This window comes from Cetorhinus maximus, chromosome 9 (assembly GCF_964194155.1).
Source record: "Cetorhinus maximus chromosome 9, sCetMax3.hap1.1, whole genome shotgun sequence".
Classification (NCBI taxonomy): Eukaryota; Metazoa; Chordata; class Chondrichthyes; order Lamniformes; family Cetorhinidae; genus Cetorhinus; species Cetorhinus maximus.
The window spans coordinates 136,299,768-136,323,277 of record NC_135887.1 but is presented as its reverse complement, the minus strand read 5'-3'; the positions used below and the strand labels follow the sequence as shown (position 1 = coordinate 136,323,277).

General features: G+C 41.6%; 1 protein-coding gene across 1 annotated transcript in view; it reads left to right on the top strand.

Moving 5' to 3' along the window:
* hsd17b12a (hydroxysteroid (17-beta) dehydrogenase 12a) overlaps positions 1 to 23,510 on the top strand; it is a 174,572-nt gene that overhangs the window by 73,867 nt on the left and 77,195 nt on the right. The window contains exon 4 of the mRNA XM_078549566.1: positions 21,724 to 21,834. Coding sequence (XP_078405692.1) covers positions 21,724 to 21,834 — 111 coding nt within the window. The remainder of the gene's footprint in view (positions 1 to 21,723; positions 21,835 to 23,510) is intronic.

Genomic DNA, 23,510 nt, shown 5'->3' with positions numbered 1-23,510 from the left:
ACTCTTTAGGCCATATTATTGACTGTTCCATGTCAATGCGGATCTGTCTCTAGATCTTTGCTTATCTCCCCCTGTGCAGTTCCAATGTCTCAGTTGATGGCCAGATTATCAAATTCAGTTCCCTTAAAACAGTTTGTATATTGTGTCCTCTTTCCCTAACTCTTTCTCCTGCCCTTAACCCTTTCCTCATACCATTTTACACATGCAATAGCTACCGTCTTATCTTGTTCGGGTTGTCTAGAGAGACTTTACAGTCCAATAAAGTATTCTCATAACAGTTTTAAAACAGAAATCAGACATGTTTTGCTTCCTTATCTTCTAACAACATTTTATTGTCTCAAAAGTAGCCCACTAAATTTTGTCTGACCTTTTTTTTTAGAATTATCCCAGATTCATTAACTCGGCCAAAAATTGGATTTCTGCCAAATGTTGTCAATGTCTTGAGCTTAACTTTATATTTTGGGAACAGACTTACAAATACAAAAGCTTGCTGCATTTGAATTAGTCTGAATTGTTGTCAAACCTTTTAAAATCCTTTTGAGAACTTTATCAGAAACCAAACCACAATTTTAAAAAAAAAACTTTGTAAGAACTGTAATTTACACTATCAAAATTAAAACTACCTCTTTCTCATGTTTATTGATTTATGTCCAGATTAAAAGTCCCATATGTTTATCGGCACATTCTTTATCATGGATAGCATCCTAGTTATTCAGAAGTAACCTTCTAAATTACACTGCACTTTTACATCTCAAGATTGTCCCAAATTCAAATAACAGTGCAGTTGGGATGCAGATTTCCCTTCATATTTAATTAATCTCTTCAAAAGAAACCCCTTCCATTGGAACCACCTAGACCATGTGTTTGTCTTTTGGTTTTCCTGGAATCCTTTTGAATTTCAAGTAATTTTTTTTTCCCTCAGAATTATAGAATACCAACTCGTATGAGCTAATGTAACTTGTATGTATCAATCCCAATCAGCTTGGAAGCTGGTGATAAGGGTTACCCTCTGCTGGTTTGCAAGGGGGTGGTACAAAGGTTGGTTCATCTCAAACAAAGGCAAACCCTGTTTTATCTTTACAGTAACTTTAAATTGCGATTTTTGCCTGAAATCTCAACTCAAACCTTATACTCAAAACTTTGGAATGTTTGAGTACACTTTTCCTTTAATCTGATACGGGGCTTTTGACTCTAAAGTGCTGAACTACACACAAATGTCAATTTAGGGAAGAAAACGCACTAAAGCTCACATACAAATGCTTCCTTGCACACAATCACATATATAAAGGTAGGTATTTATATTCCTATAACATCGAACTAAATGACTTAAAGCTCTCATACTCTAAACAAAACTTCAAGTAGCAGTGGGGGGAAATAAAGGCATCTTGGAGGCTCCATCTATAGGGACAATCAAACTGACTGAAGCTCACATTTCCTCTGCTCCTGCCTGTCACTGCTCATTAACACCCCTAGGGGTACCCCCTCTCCCTCTCTCTCTTCAGCACAAATAGCTCTTGTAACTTAGCTCAATTCATTTTTTTATATTTTACAAAAAATTCAGTCGGGGACCTTTCAGGTCCCAATCATCCTTCCACATACTCCCGTTCTCTGTTGTTGGTCCCCGGGAGAAATTGATCTGCCACTGCGACTGGCGCAACTCGACTGAGATATTTCTGTATTAGGTTGGTTTGTTGTAGATGCAGACTCAAAATAAGTACTGTAGCTTTGTCGGTTTTATCACTTGTCTGAGCTTTCCACCACTCCTTAGAGCGTTGCGGTGAATCGCTTGGCTGCCAACCTTGTTTTTTTTCCCCAAATTTTGCTGATCAGCTTTTTATGCTTCTGGGTGAGGTGAAGGGATATGGTTCCCTCACCTCCCCATTCCGCAACAAACACGAGTTCAGTTTCCTCGGCCATAATCGCGCTCATAACAGGGATCCAGTCATCTCCCAGGACTCAATTGTCCCATTTTACTTGTGCACCCGCGACCCAATCGTCCCCATCCACTTGAGTCTCTGGTCTAAAGTTCGGATCTGCCCTATTAGACCTCCGTTCCAGTCTGAGGCAAACAACCGGAGAGTATTTTCAAATGAAATATACTCACCAGATCATTGTTCCGCTTCACAGAGGTCCGGGCAAATCCTGCCGACTACATCGTTGAAAGGGAGTTCAAGCACCCTCCGATTCCACAGCGACCACATGAGACTCCAGCTCCTTTCACTGGTTTTATTCAAGCATGCAGGGGAGACTGTATCCATGACAAGATGGGTACAAATTCCCTGAATGGTTACATTTTTTTGCAGTTAAACTTCTCCCTTATCTTACTCTATTTGCATGCACCAGTGATCAATGTGTACATGTTTTAACCTCATTACAGGACCCAATAATTTACACACACAATTAGTTTGTTAGTTTTATCCTATTATCTTCGAGACACTTGTACATGATTATATTATCCACTCCTATTCAATGTATATACACAGACCTTATCTGGTCCAGACTATGACTTGTGGCTTATCAAAAGCTACCTCTTTGTCCATTGTATTTGGTTTTCAACCCTTTAACCCCTCCCTTCACCCACTATGGCCTCATCCCTCCTTATCTCTGTAATCTTAAAGAAGGCTCCTCTTAATTTTAATTGCTGCACCATTGGTGGCCATGCCTTCAGCTGCCTGGGCTTTTAGCTCTGGAATTCTCTCCTAAATCTCCATCTTGCTACCTCCTATTTCTTTAAGACATTTCTTAAAACCTACCTCTTTGGTCAAGCCTTTGGCCTTCTGCTGTAATATCTACTTTTGTGGCTTGGTCATATTCTTTTCTTATTATACCACTGTGATGCGCCTTTTAACATTTTAAAGGCCCTGTTTCACTACAAATTGTTGTCGTTGTTATCGTTGAGCCAGTAGGTTACAGAAGAACTTGATTGGTTTTCACAATAATGAGCGAGAAGTCAAATTGTACTGTATTCCTTCAGTTACAAATTTACGATTGAAAGCCAGTTAGTTGAGTTTCACAGCACAGAAACCGACCATTCCTGGTGTTTATGCTGTACTTGAGCCTCTTGGCACTTTTTCTCAGTCTATCAACATAGCCATCTATTACAATTAAAGCAAAATATTGCAGATGCTGGTAAAACTCAGCAGATCTGGTAGCATCTATGGAGAGACACATAGTTAACGTTTTGAGCCCGTTCATCGAGTTGAAGAAGTCATATATACTCCATGTTAACTCCATTAGCCATCTATTGTGTTCTCCTTTGTATGCTTGTCTGTCTTCCCCTTAAATGCATTGAGGGTTGCCGGACTGTTCTAGCTATTCACTTGCGAATTGGAGTCACAATTTTGTAAGAATTTTCATCTTGATGTATTTATAATATACCATGCTTCTTGGCTCCTCTTGCTTTTTAGGCCTATTTCAAAGAAATTTGAAGAGAAGTTGCGTGTGCATTATATTGAAAATGGAATGCAAAATGTTTTTTCTGGTTAATTGGATTCCTTTGGTATATATCCAGTGTGAAAATTGAGTGAAGATTGAGTTTTAGCTGTAGCTGTAGTTTCATTCTTTGAAGCAAGGCCCCTGCCCAATTTTTTGCACCAGGTGAGAATAGGATCTACAGAACGCCAGTTTTCTTGGAAGCATTGCAGTATCTATGTGCCTCTAGAGAGACACTTCTAGCCTACATATCAGCATGAGAATTAGAGGCAGGATTGGAGACTGAAGCAGTATAATAAGCAGGCTGTTGTAAAATGCCCCCCAACTTTTTCTTCCCCCAGGTACACCATTTAATTGTTTGAATTGGACTCTAAATTGACCAGACCGATTTTGATTACAGCAAAATGGATATGTAATTTCAAAATGTGAGCATATTTTGAATAAAGCTCTTAAATATCATTGCAATTTGGAAGTCCTAGCTGTCCCAGACTAAATACAACTGTCTTTTGGGCTTTTATTAATTACTTTGCCTGTAAATAGTGTTTTCGTAATGTAAAACAGTCTTTAACATGGCTGAATTAAGTTTGCACTCCACATGTAGGATTTACAAGGCAGCAGTGTAGAAAGGACATGGAAAAATGCGCAACTCAAAATTATCTAGCTGAATACTGGCCTGTGAGCTTTAAACTTACATAGCCATAGATGCCCTCTCTCTGTCCTAAACCACTGAGTAGAGAAGAATGTATGTTTTTATTGTACTCATTTGTTTGATTATTTTTGACCAACTGTACATAAGCAGTAATATACATGCTTAAACTGTGGCAGTGAATCTGAAAAATAAGTACATAGCAAGACACCGGGCCTTGCACTCCCAGTGACCTAGGGCTCATTTGCCTGAGTTGTTGATTTTGTTGGGTTACGTAAACCATATTGATTGTAACTAAAAGAAGCCGAAAAATTGTGTCTGTCGTGTGGATATCTCTGCCTATTGGACATGTACAAGGTAGAATAGAATAACTTCGAACACACAGAGGCAGCCATTTGGCCCATCATGCCTCTGCTGGCTCTTTGAATGAACAATCCATTAATCTCACTGCCCTGCTCTTTCCCCACATGCCTGCAATTTTCTCCCCTTCAAGATGATGTCTGTGTTTAATGTATTATCATTTTGGCCTTCACCTGTGACAACTGGTGAATAGTAATTCTTGGGTTTTGCTTGGGTTAATTTTTTTTTAAGTACATTCTGCATAGCCTTAGATTTATATGCGGTAATCTGCTTATGCGTTGCTTGTAAATTTCTCAAATTTTACTCTCTTTTTATAATTCGACTGTGTGGAGAACACTAATGTAGTTTATTTTTAGGAATTTTGAAGAACATTTAAACTGCTATCATAAGGAAATATTATTCCAGCATGCACAACAAGCACCCCAAAGGATGTTTTTTTCCCCCCAATTTCTTCTGCAAAATGGTGCCACAATTCCTTCTCTGGTCAAAAACAGAAGATAACAGCAAAAGGGAGTATTATTTTTTAAAAACTGAGCATTTATCATTAAGGTTATAAATTTCAGACAGGTGTGTCCTCAGTTGCTATTTCTTTTGCTTTTTTGTCTAGACTTATTTCTCTACCTAACCACTTGGGTGTGGTTGGCAATTGACTTGAGTTTTTGACTTTCCAGAATTAATAAAAATGTTGTTTTCCATTTGTTCATGGGATGTGGGTGTCACTGGCTAGGCCAGCATTTATTGCCCATCCCTAATTACTCTTGTTCAGAGGGCATTTTAAGAGTCAGCCATATTGCTGTGGGTCTGGAGTCACATGTAGGCCAGACCAGTTAAGGATGGCAGATTTTCTTCCCCAAAGGGCATTAGTGAACCAGATGGATTTTTACGACAATCGACAATGATTTCGTAGTCATCATCAGACTTTTAATTCTGGATTTTTATTGGATTCAGATTTCACCAACCGCCATGGTGTAATTCAAACTCAGGACCCCAGAGAATTACCCTGGGTTTCTGAATGACAGTTCAGTGACAATGCCACTACACCACTCCCTTCCCCAGTGTTCCAGTAGCCTTGTATTCGTATTGACCAAACACTGGCTTCAGTCAAGATAATTGGAACTTGTGGCCCCTCGTAAGATTTAACAAGTTTTTCTTTTACTTAGGATAACATAGAGAAATGGATCAGGAAATTCCTGGGTTTGATTTCTGTTCTTTGCCAATTTTGTTCTGAGTGGCAGTAGGTGCATTTCAATAGTCTTCACTGTCCTGGGGTTCAGGGCTGAGGGGAAAGACAATCGATCAACACTGAAACTACGTATTAATACTCTGCACCTAGACTCAGAATTTTAGATCACTGAAGGAGACTGTTCATCCCAAAGTACCTCTTTGACAGAGTTTCCCAATTAGTTCAACTCCTTTGGTCTTTCCCTGTAATTTTTTCCCCATCAACTATTAATCCAACTCCCTCTTGAAAGCTATTTTTGAATCTGCTTCCACCACCCTTTCAGGCAGTACTTTTCAAGATATCAAAATTCTCTGTGTAAAACGCTCTTTTCCCCTTGTCGCCTCTGTTCTTTTGCCAATCATTTAATGCTGCCAGAAATAGATTAAATAAACTATCAAAGCTCTCAGAGATTTTGAACATCTATTAAATCGCCCCTTCACCTACTCTGCTGTAAAGAAAACAACCCCAGTTTTGCTAGCCTCTCCACCTAACTTAAGTCTTTCATCCTGAGTACCATTTTAGTAAATCTCTGCACCCTCTCCAAGGCTTCACCATCTTCTGTAAAATGTGATGTTCAGAGTTGAACGTAGTAATCTTGAAGCCTAATCAGTGGTTTGTGAAGATTTGGCATAACTTCCTTGCTTTTGTATTCCATGCCTCTATCGATAAAGCTAAGGGGATTCCATAGACATTTTTTAAGTAGCCTTCTCAATTTGCCCTGCCGCTTTCAAAGATTTCTGTTTCGAGAGCCCCTCTCTCTGTTCTGACAGCCACCTTAAAATTTTTAAATTTTGGTTTATATTGGCTCTTATTTTCTGTGCAAAAATGATTCCCTTCATACTTCTGCGCCACATTTCATCTGCAGTATTTCTGCGCCACATTTCACCAGTATCTTCCTGAAGTCTCTTTCTATCTTCATCGCTGTTTACTGCTTTTGAGTTAGCAACTGCCTCATTGATTCCATGGGCTTCACCTCAGCTCGCTTCTTTGTGTGTTGCTGTAACTGTCCCCGCACCCCAAAATTGATTGCCCAACTTGCCGCTGTTTACTGTCTGACTGTTACAATCCTGGACGAGTCCCCAGTTTTGTTACCAACTCAGTTGAGACCAGTCACTTTTTAAAAAAACAGTAGAAGAAATCTGGAATCCCAGTTATTTATTGAAGGGATGAAACCACAAGATTCCACAGCAGTAAACCGAAGAACATGAGGGTCAAACACAGCAAACACTAAATATTATCTTAACTGACCACCTATACTCCAACACCCAGAATCAACATAAGTTTAAAAATAAAGGACAGTTTCCTTTCTCTATTTCCTTTTCCAGTTTCCCTTTTCAGTTTCTGTTTTCAGTTAGGTTCTGTCCCAAAAAATACGAGCTTTGAAAACTCGGTTTCAGACCAGTGCAATGGAATCTATCACCCAAAGAGTTATGCCTCATGATGAATTTATGCCTTTGAGAGGATGGGGAGAATATTTTGACAAATTTAAGTTCTGATTTTTGTGTTAAATATATAGCACATGGGTAAAATCGGTGGCATTGTTAGTACTTGTAACCGTCTGTGGGACTTTGTTGAATATTTTGAATACAGCTATATTTAAACAATAACATGATCAAATATGGATGTTCTTTGCATGCAATGCAGTTTTTAATTGGATCTTTATGGGTAGAGCGAAAGAGTCCTGTTTGCCAATGAATAGCTATTGTAGTTTGAAAATCAGCTGTTTTAATATAGTCTGGCTAATTGTATTGATGAAATATGTTGCTTTCTTTTAAGTAGGTGACTGCTTTTCAGCTTTTTTTTAAAAAAAAACAATTTTTTTAACCTCAGTTGTTCCCCCTTCAATCTTTCATAGATTAATTTCTAAATTTTGAAATTTCCATCTTTTGTTTCAGAATTGCATGGAGCATAAACATGAGTGCGACAAATATGTGGAGGGCTTTTCAAAGCTGAACTAAAACTAAAGCTTCAAGTTTTGCTCCATTTTAAACTCAATCTTTTTTTTTTGTGGATTCTATTTGATCATATCAATATTTGTTGCTTGGATAAAAAACTTACATAGCGTCATCTTTGCTTCCTGAAAAATCTTCATTTGAACACTGAAGGCTAATTATTTTGCTTAAATGAGTACTTTGCACGCAACTTAGACTTTAATACTGACGCTTTGTTCAAACCAATTCTTCTGTATTACCACCTAGTTAATGCAAGATTATTTTTAACTAGCTGGGAACCTGTTTTTCTTCAAAACCTCAAAGCTGTGATCTAATTGCATGTTTTGCATTTATGCATTGTTGCAATTTTCCAATGCCCACACTTCATCCTTAATGCAATCAACCAATTTTTCAGTTGCTACTTTTAGGAGCAACTTAAGATGGCCTAAAGATCCATTGGACTCGAGCCGAATAAGAGCAAAATACTGTGGACGCTGGAAATCTGAAATAAAAACAGGAAATGCTGGAAAAACTCAGCAGGTCTGGCAGCATCTGTGGAGAGAGAGAAACAGAGTCAATATTTCAAATCCGTATGACTCCTCTTCAGAGCTGAATAAGATTGACCAGCAAAGTTTGTCCACTGCTGAAGAACTTGATTGTGACATGACCTGTGCTGTACCAGTTGCCCCTCAGTTTCCCAAAGACTCATTACACTGTAGTTAATGCGATTGAAGCTTGGGTGAGTGAGTGGCAAGTTAGATTCATGCCACACAGGTGCCAGGCAATGAGCATCTCCAAGAGAGAATCTAGCCATCTCCACTTGAAATTCAATGGCATTAGCGTTGCTGAATCCCCCATTATCATACCCTGGGGGTTACGAATGGCCAGAAACTGAACTGGACTAGCCATATAAATACGGTGGCTACAAGAGTAGGTTCGAGGCTGGGAATCCTGCGATGAGTAACTCGCCACCTTACTCCTCCAAAGCCCATCCGTCATCTACAAGGCCCGAGTCAGGAGTACGATGGAATGCTCTCCACTTGCCTGAACGAGTGCAGCTCCAACAACACTCAAGAAGCTTAACATCATCGAGGACAAAGCAGCCCACTTGACATCCCATCTACCACATTAAACATTCACTTTCTCCACCGCCGACACAGTGACAGCAGTGTGTACCATCTACAAGATGCATGACAGCAACTCACCAAGGCTCTTTCAACAGCACCTTCCAGACCTGCGACCTCTACCACCTGGAAGGACAAGGGCAGCAGATGCTTGGGAAAGCCACCACCTACAAGTTCCCCTCCAAGTCACTCACCATCCTGACTTGGAACTATATCGCCGTTCCTTCATTGCCGCTGGGTCAAAATTCTGAAACTCCCTTCCAATCAGAACTGTGTGTGTACCTACACCACATGGACTGCAGCGGTTCAAGAAGGCGGCTCACCATTACCTTCTCGAGGGCAGTTAGGGATGGACAATAAATAGTGGCCTAGCTAGCGATGCCCACATCCCATGAAAGAATAAATGGGGGGAAAAAACAACTTAAGTTCATAGAAGCATTTTGTCCCCTTCGTTGGCCCCGATGCTCCATCCCCACTTGCAAGGATGGCCATCTTCCCTAAGGCCACTGTTAATATCATTTTGAGAAATATTTCTATGAGGTGTGTGATATTTCCAGACCTGTAACATTTTTAACATTTTAAAATAGCTTGTCTTTGCCTACTCCTAACTTCATTCCAAGTATATGCACTTCCTAATGGAATGCTAAGCAACATCTTGACTTTGCGTTAAGTGATACCAAATGTATGTTGTTGAAATACATTTGTCATGTTTGAGCAAGTTGAATATTTACGTTTTAACTCCATGAATGATGTAGATTGAATATCTGAATGTTTCAGGGTTATGAATCTTTGGATATCTACCCCTGCGGTCTGTGGATGCTCAATCATTGAGTGTATTCTAGTCCCCGATTTCCCTTTAGAATCCAAAAATCTAATCAATCGAAGGTAAGAAGGATTGGAAAGTGGTTAAGCAACCATCTCTGCTCCGTGATCTCATTGAATGGCTGAGCAGGCTAAATGGCCGACTCTTGCTCTCATTCCTTATAAAGGAGTGTGACTTCACAGAGTGAGCATCTGAGAGTTTGATGAGTGAGGGAATCGTAAGGGTTAATATCTTTCTAAAAATCTAGTTTGGTTTGCATTTGGCATTTAACTGAACAATACTGTTGCAGTTAAGTTTAATTTTTTTAATTCATTCACGAGATGCGGATTTCGCTGGCTGGGCCAGCATTTATTGCCCATCCCAGGTTGCCCTTGAGAAGGTGGCAGTGATCTGCCTTCTTGAACTGTTGCAGTCCATGTGGTGTGGGTATACCCACAGTGCTGTTAGGAAGGGAATTCCAGGATTTTGATCCAGTGACAGTGAAGGAATGGCGATATATTTCCAAGTCAGGATGGTGAGTGACTTGGAGGGGAACGCGCAGGTGGTGGTGTTCCCAAAGTGGGCTGCTTTGTCCTGGATGGTGTCAAACTTCTTGAGCGTTGTGAAAGCTGCATTCATCCAGGCAAGTAGGGAGCATTCCAACACATTCCTGACTTGTGCCTTGTAGATTGTGGACAGGCTCTGGGGAGTCACAGGATTCCTAGCCTCTGACCTGCTCTTGTAACCACAATATTTATATGGCTAGTCCAGTTCAGTTTCTGGTCAATGGTAACCCCCCCAGGATGTTGATAGTGGGGAATTCTGTGATGGTAATGCCATTGAACGTCAAGGGACAATAGTTAGATTCCCTCTTGTTGGAGATGGTCATTGCCTGGCACTTGTGTGGCATGAATGTTACTTGCCACTTATCAGCCCAAGCCTGGATATTGTCTGGGTCTTGCTGCATTTGGACATGGACTGCTGCAGTGTCTGAGGAGTTGTGAATGGTGCTGATCATTGTGCACTCGTCAGCGAACATCCCCACTTCTGACCTTATGATGGAAGGAAGGTCATTGGTGAAGCAGCTGAAGGTGGTTGGGCTGAGAACACTACCCTGAGGAGCTCCTGCAGTGATGTCCTGGAGCTGAGATGTCTGACCCCCAACAACCACAACCATCTTCCTCTGTGCTAGGGTGTCTGTAACTAGCAGAGAGTTTCCCCTGATTCCCATTGACTCCAGTTACCTAGGGTTCCTTGATGCCACACTCGGTCAAATGCGGCCTTGATGTCAAGGTCAGTCACCCTTGCCTCACCTTGGAAGTTCAGCTCTTTTGCCCATGTTTGAACCAAGGCTGTAATGAGGTCAGGAGCTGAATGACCCTGGCAGAACCCAAACTGTCTGTCAGTGAGCAGGTTATTGCTAAGCAAGTGCCACCTGATAGCACTGGTGATGACCCCTTCCATTACTTTACTGATGATGGAGAGTAGATTGATGGTGCAGTAATTGGCTGGGTTGGATTTGTTCTGCTTTTTGTGTACAAGATGCACCTGGGCAATTTTCCACATATCCGAGTAGATGCCAGTGTTGTAGCTGTACTGGAACAGCTTGGCTAGGCGCGCGGCAAGTTCTGGAGCACAAGTCTTCAGTACTATTGCCAGAATATTGTCAGCACCCACAGCCTTTGCACTATCCAGTGCCTTCAGCCATTTCTTGATATCATGTGGAGTGAATCGAATTGGCTGGAGACTGGCATCTGTGATGCTGGGGACCTCCGGAGGAGGCCGAGATGGATCATCCACGTGGCACTTCTGGATGAAGATTGCAGCAAATGCTTCAGCCTTATCTTTTGCTCTGTTGTGCTGCGCTCCGCCATCATTGAGGATGGGCATACTTGTGGAGCCTCCTCCTTCAGTGATTGGTTTAATTGTCGACCACCATTCATGATTGGATGTTTCAGGACTGCAGAACTTAGATCTGATCTGTTGGTTGTGGGACTGCTTAGCCCTGTCTATGACTTGCTGCTTATGCTGTTTGGCACGCATGTAGTCCTGTGTTATAGCTTCACCAGGTTGACACCTCATTTTTAGGTATGGCCTGCTGCTGTTCCTGGCTTGCCCTCCTGCACTCTTCATTGAACCAGGGTTTACCTCCTGGCTTGATGGTAATGGTAGAGTTGGGGATATGCCAGGCCATGAGGTTATAGATTGTGTTTAAGTACAATTCTGCTGCTGCTGATGGCCCACATCTCCTCATGGATGCCCAGTCTTGAGTTGCTAGATCTGTTCGAAATCTATCCCATTTAGCACAGAAGTAGCCACACAAGACGATGGAGGGTATCCTCAGTGTAAAGATGGGAGTTCGTCTCCACAATGACTGTGGTGGTCACTCCTCCCGATGCTGTCATGGACAAATGTGTCTGTGGCAGGCAGGTTGGTGAGGATGAGGTCAAGTATGTTTTTCCCTCTTGTTGGTTTCCTCATCACCTGCTACACATCCGGTCTAGCAGCTATGCCCTTTAGGACTCAGCCAGCTCGGTCAGTAGTGGTGTTACCAAGCCACTCTTGGTGATGGACATTGAAATCCCTCACCTAAAGTACATTCTGTGCCCTTGCCACCCTCAGTGTCTCCTCCAAATGGTGTTCAACATGGAGGGGCACTGATTCATCAGCTGAGAGAGGGCAGTACATGGTAATCAGCAGGAGGTTTCTTTGCCCATGTTTGACCTGATCCCATGAGATGTTGATGACTCCCAGGACAACTCCCTCCCGACTGTATACCACAGTGCCTCCACCTCTGCTGGGTCTGTCCTGCCGGTGGGAGAGGACACACCCAGGGTTGGTGATGGTGGTGTCTAGGACATTATCTGTAAGGTGTGATTCTGTGAGGATGACTATGTCAGGCTGTTGCTTGACTAATCTGTGAGTAGTAATCTGTGAGACATCTCTCCCAATTTTGGCACTAGCCTGCAGATGTTAGTAAGGAAGACTTTGCAGGGCTCTGCAGGGTCAACAGGGCTGAGTTTGCCTAGGTCGATGCCAGGTGGTCCATCTGGTTTCATTCCTTTTTTGAGACTTTTAATCCCAGATTTTTTAATTCAAATTCCACCGTCTGCCATAGTGGGATTCTAAACCAGGCCCCCAGAGCATTACCCTGGGTCTCTGGATTACCAGTCCAGCGACAATACTACAACGCCATCGCCACCCAATTTCTAAATCCAATCTTAATTGGGATAGACAAGTTCTTTACTAGAGAGCAGCTGTATTTTTTTAATTAGGTAGCTAACCTAATCTGGCTTCTAGCAGAGCTGACGAATGAGTCTCAACTGGAATAAATATAGGGCCCTGAGTGTGACTGGCATTGAGCCTGACTTCTGACTTCACAGTGTGAGCTGCAGGGAGTTTGGTGAGTGAAGGAGTTTGGGGAAGAGGGCAAGGAGGTGCTCCTTTTTCTTTTTCTACCTTTTTCAGGTTCTTTAGTGTAGGGGAAGAAGCTGGTTGGTGAGTAACTGGTATGTTACTCTACTTATCATTTGTAAAGTTAAGGTATGGCAGGGCAGCTTGGCTGAGTGGAATGTCTTCCCTGTGGCTTGTGGGAAGTCATGGATGCACCGTGTAGCCTACACAAACCCATCTGCAGGAAGTGTTACTGGCTGCAGAAACTCGAGCTCCAGGTTTCTGAACTCGAGCGGAGGCTCGAGTCACTGTGGGGCATCCGTGAGGCAGAGAGCTATGTGGATAACAAGTTTAGGGAAGTGGTCACATGGCAGGTTAGGAGCATGCAGGCAGAGTAGGAATGGGTGACTGCAGGCTAAGAGAACCAGGCAGGTAGTGCAGGAGTCCCCTGAGTTGATCTCCCTTGCTAACCAGTTTTCCATTTTGAAAACTGGTGAGAACAATGTTTCAGCAGAGTAATGCAGCTAAAACCAAGTTCATGGTGCCACGGGTGGCTTAACTGCACAGTAGGCGAGAAAGAATAGTGGAAGAGCAAAAGTGATTGGGGATTTGTTAGTTAGGGGAACAGACAGGTATTCCTGTAGCTGTAGACGTGACTCCAAGATGGTGTGTTGCCTCTCTGGTGCCAGGGTCAAGGATGTCACAGAGCAGCTGCAGGACACCTTCTGGGGGAGGGTGAACAGCCAGAGGTCATGGTCCACATGGTACAAGTGACATAAGTTGGAAGAGGGATGAGGTCCTGAAAGCACGTTTTAGGGAAAGCATGTTTTAGGGAGTTAGTAAAGAAATTTAAAAAAAAAAGGACCTCAATAGCAGTAATCTCAGGATTACTCCCAGTGCCATGTGCTAGTGAGCATAGGAATAGGAGGATTGAGCGATTGAACAAGTGGCTTGAGAGCTGGTGTAGGAGGGAGGGCATCAGATTCCTGAGGCATTGGAACCAGTTCTGGGGTAAATGGGATTTGTTCAAGATGGACAGGTTGCACCTTAGCAGGACGAGGACTTACGTCCTCACAGGGAGATTTGCTAGTCCTGTTGGGAAGGGTTTAAACTAGATTGGCCGGGGGATGAAAACTCAGATTGGAGGGAAGCAGAACTGGTTATCGAAAAGTCGTAAGCAAAATATAAAGCCGACGAAGTGAAGGCAAACATCAAATAGGAGCAGAATGCGAAATAAAGTTAAAAAGACAAAGTTAAGGGCACTATATCTGAGTACATGCAGCATTCACAACAAGGCAGGTGATTTGAAGGCACAAATAGAGACAATTGGGTATGATTTAATTGCTATTATGGAGTCTTGGTTACAGGGTGACTGGGAACTGAATATTCATGGATATCCTTCATTTAGGAAGGATCGGCAAAAAGGGAAAGGTGGAGTAGTGCTATTAAGAGACGCAATCAGTGCATTAGTGAGAGAGGATCTTAGATCAAAGGATCAAGATGTAGAATCATTTTGGGTAGAGTTAAGAAGCAGCAAGGGGAAGCAAATATTGGTGGGAGTTATTTATAGGCCACCAAACTGGTGGTAACTGGCAGTATGAATCAGGAAATTAGAGCTGCATGTAACATGGATGATGGTAATGGGCGACTTCAATTTACACACAGACTGGACAAACCTAATTAGCACTAATGCTGTGAAGGACAAATTCCTGAAATGTGTATGAGGTGAGTTTCTGAAGCAGTATGTTGAAGAACCAACTAGGGATTAAGCTATTTTAGATTTAGTATTATGTAATGAGGAAGGGCTAATTAATAACCTTGCTGTAAAGGAGCCTTTAAGAAATAGCGAGCATAATATGATACAGTTTTACATTAAGTTTGAAAGGATCTCAAATCTGAACAAAGGAAACTAGGGAGGCATGAGGGGCAAGTTGGCTATGGTAGATTGGGGAAATATGTTAAAAACCTTGATGGTAGACAGGCAATGTCTTGTATTGAAAGATGTATCACATTCCTCTAAATCATAAAGGCCCAATGGAAAAGGTGAATCAACTGTGGTGAACAAGAAGTTAAAGATTGCATTAGATCAAAGAAAGTGGCTTAGAAGGTTACCAGAAAAAGTGGCAAGCCTGAGGATTAGGAACAATTTAGAATCCAGCAAAGGAAGACCGAGAAACTGATAAAGAAAGGAAAAAGAGAATATGAATGCAAGCTAGCGAGAAACATAAAGATGGATTGTAAAAGCTTCTCTAAGTGTATGTAAAGGAAAAGATTAGCAAGGACAAATGTGGGCCCATTACAGGCAGAAACAGGAGAATCTATAATGGAGAATAGGAAAATGGTAAATAAACTAAACAATTATTTTGTGTCTGTCTTCACAGAGAAAGATACAGAAAATCTCCCAGAAATGCGTGGGAACCAAAGGGCTTGTGAAAATGAATTGAAATAAATTAGCCTTAATAAAGAGGTAGTGCTAGAAAAATGAACCTGATGAGCTCCATCCCAGAGTGTTGAAGGAGGTGGCTGTACACATATTGGTTCCATTGGTAGTTATCTTTCAAAATTCTATAGATTCTGCAAAGACTAGAAAGACGCAAATGTAACCGACTATTTAAGAAGAGAAGGAGAGAAAAAGTAGAGCTCTGATCTGAGTTAAGGAGCTGGAGTCCAAGCTGCAGACATTGTGGTCACATCAGGGAGAAGGAAAGTTACCTGGACACTTTGCTCCAGGAGGCGGCCACACCCCTCAGATTAGGTCTGTGCTCAGTGACAAGAGGGTGTGACTGTAGATATTGGGAACCCAGGGTAGAGTTTAAGGATTCTCAGCCCCTGCAACTGTCCAAATGCTACGAGGTTCTTGCAAGCTGTGTGGATGAGAGTGGGGACTGCAGGGAGGATGAGCAAATGGACCACGGCGCCGTGGTACAGGGAGCCATTCAAGTGGTGGGTGTTGTGGGGCGGAGGAAATAGGAACGTAGTAGTGGCGGGGGACAATATAATTAGGGGGATATATACTGTTCTCTGCGGCCATAAGCGCGAGTTGCGAAGGCTGTGTTGCCTGCCCTGTGCCAGGGTTAAGGACGTTGCCTCAGGGCTGGAGGGGAACTTGGAGTGGGAGGGGAGGGATCCAGTTGTCGTCATCCACGTTGGCACCAGCGACTTTGGGACTAGAAAGGAGGTTCTGCTGAAAGAATTTGAACGGTTAGGAGCTAAATTAAAAGGCGGAATCTCCAAGGTAATAATCTCAGGATTACTACCTGAGCCAGGGCCAAACTGGCACTGGGCAAATAAAGTCAAGGAGTTAAATGCTTGGCTAAAAGATTGCTGTGGGAGGAATGGGTTTCAGTTCATGGGGCACTGGCACCAGTACTGGGGTAGAAGGGAGCTGTTCCAGTGGGACGGGCTTCACTTGAACTGTGTTGGGGCCAGTGTCCTGGCAAATTGAATAACTAGGGCTGTGGAGAGAGCTTTAAACTAAATAGAGGGAGGGGAGGGATATGGAGAGGGGAGATAAGTAGGCTTACAAAGCAAAAAGATATGGCAACATTGCAGGGCAGCTATTCAGGTAATGATACCCAGAGTGTGACAGGAAGGGACAGAGTGTACAAACAAAAAAACAGCAGCAAATGGGGTCAAAGGAGGAAAAAATGGCAAGAAGGCAAAATTAATGGCTCTTCACTTAAATACACTGGGTATTCGGATCAGAATAAATGAATTAACAGCACAAATAGAAGTTAATGAGTATGATCTTATAGCCATTACAGAGATGTAGTTACAAGGAGATCAAAGCTGGGAACTAAACATTCAGGGTTATTTGACTTTTCGAAAGGACAGGCAGGAAGGAAAGGGTGGTGGGGTAGCTTTGTTAGTATGAGATGGAATAAGTATGATAGCAAGAAATGATCTTGGATCGGAAGATGTGGAATCCATATGGGTGGAGGTAAGAAATAACAAGGGGAAGGAGACACTGGTGGGAGTCGTCCATAGGCCCCCTAACAGGAGCTATATTGTAGGGCAGAGAATAAATTAGGAGATATTGAGGGCATGTGAAAAAGGCAGTACATTAATCATGGGTGACTTTAATCATCATGTAGATTGGGAAAATCAAATTGGCAGAGGTAGCCATGAGCAAGAATTCATAGAATGTATTCAGGATAGTTTCCTAGAACAGTTTGTTGTGGATCCAACCAGAGATCAGGCTATTTTGGATCTGGTAATGTGTAATGAGGCAGATTTAATAAATGATCTCAGAGTAAAAGATCCCCGAGGAAACAGTGATCATAACATGGTAGAATTTAGCATTCAGTCTGAGAGTGAGAAACTTGGGTCGGAAACAACTGTGCTAAACTTAAATAAGGGTAATTACAAAGGAATGAGGGCAGAGTTGACTGGAGTGGACTGGGAGAGGAGTTTAGCAGAAAAGACGTTTGATGAACAATGGCAGCTGTTTAAGAAAATAGTTCATGACTCACAACAAAGATACACCCCAGTGAGAAAGAATGCTTCTTGGAAGGGGATAAACCAACCAAGGTTAACCAAGGATGTTAAGGATAGTATTAAATTGAAAGAAAAAACATGAAATATGGCAAAGATTAGTGCTAACTCTGAGGATTGGGCAAGTTTTAAAGATCAACAAAAGATGACCAAAGAAATAATAAAGAGGAAGAAAATAAACTTTGAGAGTAAACTTGCAAGTAACATAAAAACAGACAGTAAGAGCTTCTTTAAATATATAAAAAGGAAGAGAGGGGCTAACGTGAACATAGGCCCCTTAGAGAATGAGGCTGGGGAAATAATAATGGTGAACCAGGAAATGGCAGAGGAGTTGAATAAATACTTTGCATCAGCCTTCATGGCAGAAGACACAAATAGCATTCCATAAGTATTAAATAATCAACGGGCAAAAGTGTGGGGGAATAATTACAATATCACTCGAGAAAAAGTACTAGGGAAACTAATGGGGCTAAAGGCCGATAAGTCCCCTGGACTCGATTGGTTGCATCTTAGGATATTAAAGGAAGTAGCTACACAAATAGTGGATGCGGTGGTTGTAATCTCCTAAGAATCCTTAGATTCTGGAAAGGTCCCAGAAGATTGGAAAACTGCCCTTATTCAAAAAGGGAGGGAGACAAAAAACAGGGAGCCAAAGGCCAGTTAGCTTAACATCTGACATTGGGGAAATGTTAGAGTCTGTTATAAAGGATGTAATAGCAGAGCATTTAGAAATGCATAAAATAATCAAACAGAGTCAGCATGGCTTCCTGAAGGGGAAATCATGCCTGAGAAATTTATTAGAATTCTTTGAGGAGGTAACAAGCAGAATAGATAAAGGTGAACCAGTAGATGTAATATATTTGGATTTCCAAAAGGCGTTTGATAAGGTACCGCACATAAGGTTACTTAATAAAATAAGAGCCCATGGTGTTGGGGGTAGTATATTAGCATGGATAGAGAATTTGCTAACTAATAGAGGACAGGGAGTTGGGATAAGGGAGGGGCGGCAGTTTCAGGATGGCAACCTGTAACTAGTGGAGTGCCTGTATTCGCTAGAGTTTTGAAGAATGAGAGTTAAACTCATTGAAACTTAGAAAAATTCTTACACGATGTGATGGGGTAGATGTAGATAGGATGCTTCCCCTGGCTGGTGAGTCTAGAACCAGGGTACATAGTCTTAGTTGGCCTGCCCCTTATTCTGCGACTGAGATGAGGAAGAATTTCTTCACTCAGAGGGTGGTGAATCTTTGGAATTCTCTACCCCAGAGGGCTGTGGCTCAATCATTGACCATGTTCAAGACCGAAATAGATAGATTTCTGGATAGTAATATTATCAAGGCATATGGGGATAGTGCGGGAAAGTGGCCTTGAGGTCGATGATCAGCCATGATCTAATTGAATGCTGTCGTAGGCTCGACAGGCCAAATTGTTTACTCCTGTTCCTATGTAATATATCTGATAGTAAAATCAGACTTTTCTTCCTGTCCCCAGAAATGTTCGCTGAAAATAAACTTGAGAGGGTTGTACGCCAAAGAAATGCTGTTGTAGTCACCACATCTCGTGCAGTTTACATGTTAATCAGTGAAAGAGCTTCCAAGGAAATTTTACACAAGGTGATTCTATGGCATTACTGCTGGCAAGAATCTAGATTCTAAAACGTTATCCACTGAACTGGATTCACATCTCTCCATAAATGGAGAATGGTATTATAGGGAATGGAACTGAAGCTGATAAAAACAGGAAATTATTTTTCTATTCATTTTTCAAAATACAGGCAAGATGTGTAAATGATCAAGCAGCTTCCAATGATACAATACTTTCTAAAGGGCATTTCACCTGTCCTTGATGAGTTTACATATGGCTTTTTAATACTGTCAAAAGCCTTCACACCTTGTCTTTGCAGCTGTCCAAATATGGGGCAAAATGGGGGCTGGCTATTCTTAAATCCAACATAATTATAATCTGATTGAAACCAGGTAATGTTACATTAGAAATAATTTAAATGTTGAGATGATATGCAGAAAAGCAACCATGGGCACCCTTGTGAAGTGAAAAACTACCTAACTTTTATTTAGCTTGCTATTAGTGTTTTTAGTGCAAACTTCCTATAATACTCCAGATTAAATCAAGTATGTAAAAATAGTTCACCTCGCCGTAGGAATGTGACTGTCAATGAAAAGCTGCTCTGAACAGGTTGTAGTTGAATGTGTGCAATATTTTTATCAATGTCTGAGCATTTTATAAGCGCAGTATGTTATTGCTTTCTCTTTATAATGTCATGTTTTCAGCCTCCTCTTATAAAATTAACTTCATTAAAATGGCATCACGTCAATTTAGGCCTTTCATCTACAATGTTTGAACATTGCCTTTCACCATCTGGAGAAGTTTTGGACAAATGTTATGCCGCGGTTGTTGGCTGAATGGTACGCAGTAGTTTGTGTAGGAGCAGTTTACCCCTATGAGCCTTATGAAATGGAATAGCCATCTTTCTATCAGTACTTTTCACAAGGAAGTCTGGTTTTGCTTTTGATTATCCATGAAAGCTATTATGATTTGCATCACTTGTGCAACGGCAAAGAGATTTTTAGTGGGATCTTTCACACAAATGCTTAGACTACACTATAATTGATGAGATTCTGTTTTCTCAATGGATGCATGGCTGCTAATAGAACTGCAAATATATTTTCAGTCCCGAAATCCCCCCACGCCCGCCAACCGGTTTTTTACATGAGAATGATTGCTAACTTTTTTTTAGCAACTGAAGTGTATTTTGATGAAACATTGACTCTGTTTCTTGCTACACAGATACTACCTGACCTGTTGAATATTTACACCACTTTGTTCTTTTCATTTGATATAAAATCAATATTAGTAGAATAGAAGTAAATGTACGTGGGCTATTTTCCCCCTCGTCTGGGCTCTTGTAACTTTCATCCTGCAGCGTAGAGCAGCCAATATAATTGAGTGAGTGAATAGTAAGCAAGTCCAATATTTCTCCTGCTTCAGGTTGTTTTGATTTCAGCCTAAATTTTTAATCACCATGTTTTGTGGGGGGTGGGGGCTATTATTTCTTTGTTTGCTTGCTTAGGTATGAGGAATAGGAAATCAAATGGACCAGGGTCCCTTTAAGAGTGTGCTCATTGTATCTTTGTGACGTGTCTAATCTATCTTAATCCCTCGTAGTGTATAAGTGGTATATCAGTAAATCAGTTCAGTTTTTTCATCACATGGAGCTCCTATTATTATATTTAAGTGGTTTAAGTGGTCAAACGTCCCAGTATGTTTTGCATCAGCAATTCAGCCAGAGAGCGAATGCTCATAAGATGTGGGGAAAAATCTCGGGTGTTGGCGGTGCGAGAGGGAGCTTTTCATCTGATCAAAACTAGCTGAACCACGAAAATCAGGCACCAAGAGGAGGATGCAGTTGCTAAGACAACACCGTACCACAACAGCTTGCAGCATTGAAACGCCATTAAGACAGAACTATGGAGTAAGTCTGTAAATAGATAAAGACTGGCCTACACATTTCTGAATATCATAAACAAACTTGTAAGAATGCGTTGGAGGCCGAAGAGATCAGAATGCCATGTAAACACCTTGTCGTCAAGTCAGTTTGGTGGCATATTGTTGAGTTGGTGCAGTCCAAAGTAGCAGAATAGTATAAGGGTAGAACATGTTCCCTCCACAAATTAGTGCCCTCATGGACAATTACAAGTCCTTTCCCTTACCAGTAGCCTGCAAAGGTACAAATCTGGTCAGCTTGGACTTCATGGAGCAAACTCTGTAATAGCTTGTGATTTCATGTGATACTGTAGAACAATTGCCTAAGAGCAATACGATTTATGTATTTTCAAGCTTGTTAGAAATTACTTAGGCCTGAATTACACAGCCGGTTTTATTGCAGGACTAATGACCCTATGAGACGTTAACCATGGGAAATTCGCCAACAGGAAAAATTGGTTAATTTTGAATTTTCTTCCTTTTAGTTTGCATCTGTTCTACATAATTGTAATTATTGGTACTATTGTACATCTACATGAGCCGAGTTGCTTTTTTAATAATTAGATACTTGAAAATCATTGGTTGGAAAGGTTGTTGCATTTGAATTGCTAATATAGCGAAACATTCAACACTGCCTGGTTTGTTTGAGAAATGATATGGTCAACATTTCCTGAAAAGAACAGATGTAGACTAAACTCGTACAAATAGCAATTTGGTTCATGTACCTTGAAACTGACTCCGTGTATTACTTCAAAATGGAGTAATCCTGCAGCCATTGAGTAAATTGTAATAAGCACAAATATCCTCTTCACTTCCAGGAGAGCAGTTCAAAGTTGAAACAAAAACTATTGCTGTGGATTTTGGAGAAGGAGCTGGGATCTACAGCACTATTGAAGCTGGTCTGGCTGCACTAGAAATTGGCGTCCTAGGTATGTATTTTAGGATAAAGCAGGTAGAATTCCTGAATCTGTTATAATGCGCAAAGCCTCAACTTGGGTTAGTGCCTACTTAAAAAGAAATGTTTTATTACTTCTTAAAAATGGGATATAGTACAGGACCTTAAACCCGGCTATTCGAAAACTGGTGGTGTTTGAAAATCAAGCATTTTTTTTTAAGCGGGTCCCAAGAATTTTAAGTTCTATTAAAAGAGCGAATACCTGGATTGTTCAGGGAATTTCTGCATTGGCATGGTGGTGTGCCGAACAGTTATCTGCTTCGGGCACCTGATGATTCCCGTGCTCAGTCAGAGTGGCTTAGCTTGGTTCTCTGGCCACTTCACTAGCATGCCTGTACTTTCAATGTAGCACAGCCCTTGAGCCAGCTTTCCTCACCTTCCCTTACCTCACCTCACCAGGGAAGGTGGCTGAACTTCTCCCAGAGACGATGTAGAAAACTTCAAAACCCTGTCAAAATGTTGTGGAAGTAATACCGCGCATGAAATGTCAAAGCTAGTGTGTGAATCTAGAAAGGGCTGGACGTGATCGTATTATTTGGAAGGCGACCTGAAGGATGGGCTTTTTCTTGCTGGTCACACCAACTTCAGAGAGACTCCCAAGTATGATAGAGAAGGTCAGGGGGTAAAGCATGCCGGGAGGCAGGGATTGCTCATGGGATCATTAGACCCACTGACACCAGTTCCAATTTGTACCTGAGAAAGGAGAGATGTTTGAAGTTCAGGGGTCTCCTTGCTTTACATCAGTCACAATTCTGTTACATCTCTCGGTTCTACACTGGTTTCTATATGTGATCAGTTAACACTGGGACACTTAAATTACATGCCTTTGACCAAAAGAAAACGCAGAAATAAATTGATATCCTGAGCATTTGGCCCAATTTTCTGAATGGCTGATATTGTGTTTGATCCCAATTTAGATACGTCTATGCCGACAGGGCAACTCCAGCCTTGCTGACAACACCTTACGTAGGTTAACTGATGTCATTGAAAGGCATTGCTACCTTTCTAAGCTGCGAGTTCAGTTGGTCCAGCTGGCCACAGCTACAGATCCAGCTTATCTCCCTGAACTTCAATATGCGGGACCTGGAAGTTGCTGTTGTCTTTGTTTGTCACTCGGACTGGACAGCTGTTTGACCCTCTTGGGCTTTCGTGACCTGAAAGCTCTTACCTTGCAGCTATTTTTGCAAACCTTGTATTTGACGTGAGGGTTGTTCAACCTGCATGCCTTGATGGTGAACCCGATATATATTGTTTATTGTCACGCAGATAATGGCCCTTTTACACCCCCTTTTGTCACTTCTGCCAAAGTCTGAGTTTTATTCATCAGTTAATGAAGCAAAGACGCAGTTTATAAAGACTTGCTGTGTAGCTTAAATAGCAGTGCAATGATATGAATTTCTTAAAGGAGCAGGATCTCTTGGTTCTCTTTCACCTGTGCGTGTGGAGCGATAGCCGTATCCTGTGGGAATAAGATTAACCGAACATGAAGCTCTGACTCAGTTGTTCATAATCAGTTTCTCCAGATTGTGCAAATTGTATTTAATTTTTGGAAATGAAAATCCTAACATGTCTTAAATATTTATTTGAAGAACCAATGCCATCTTCAAAGACCATGGCCTAATATAGGAAGGGTTTGTAATTTAAGTAATA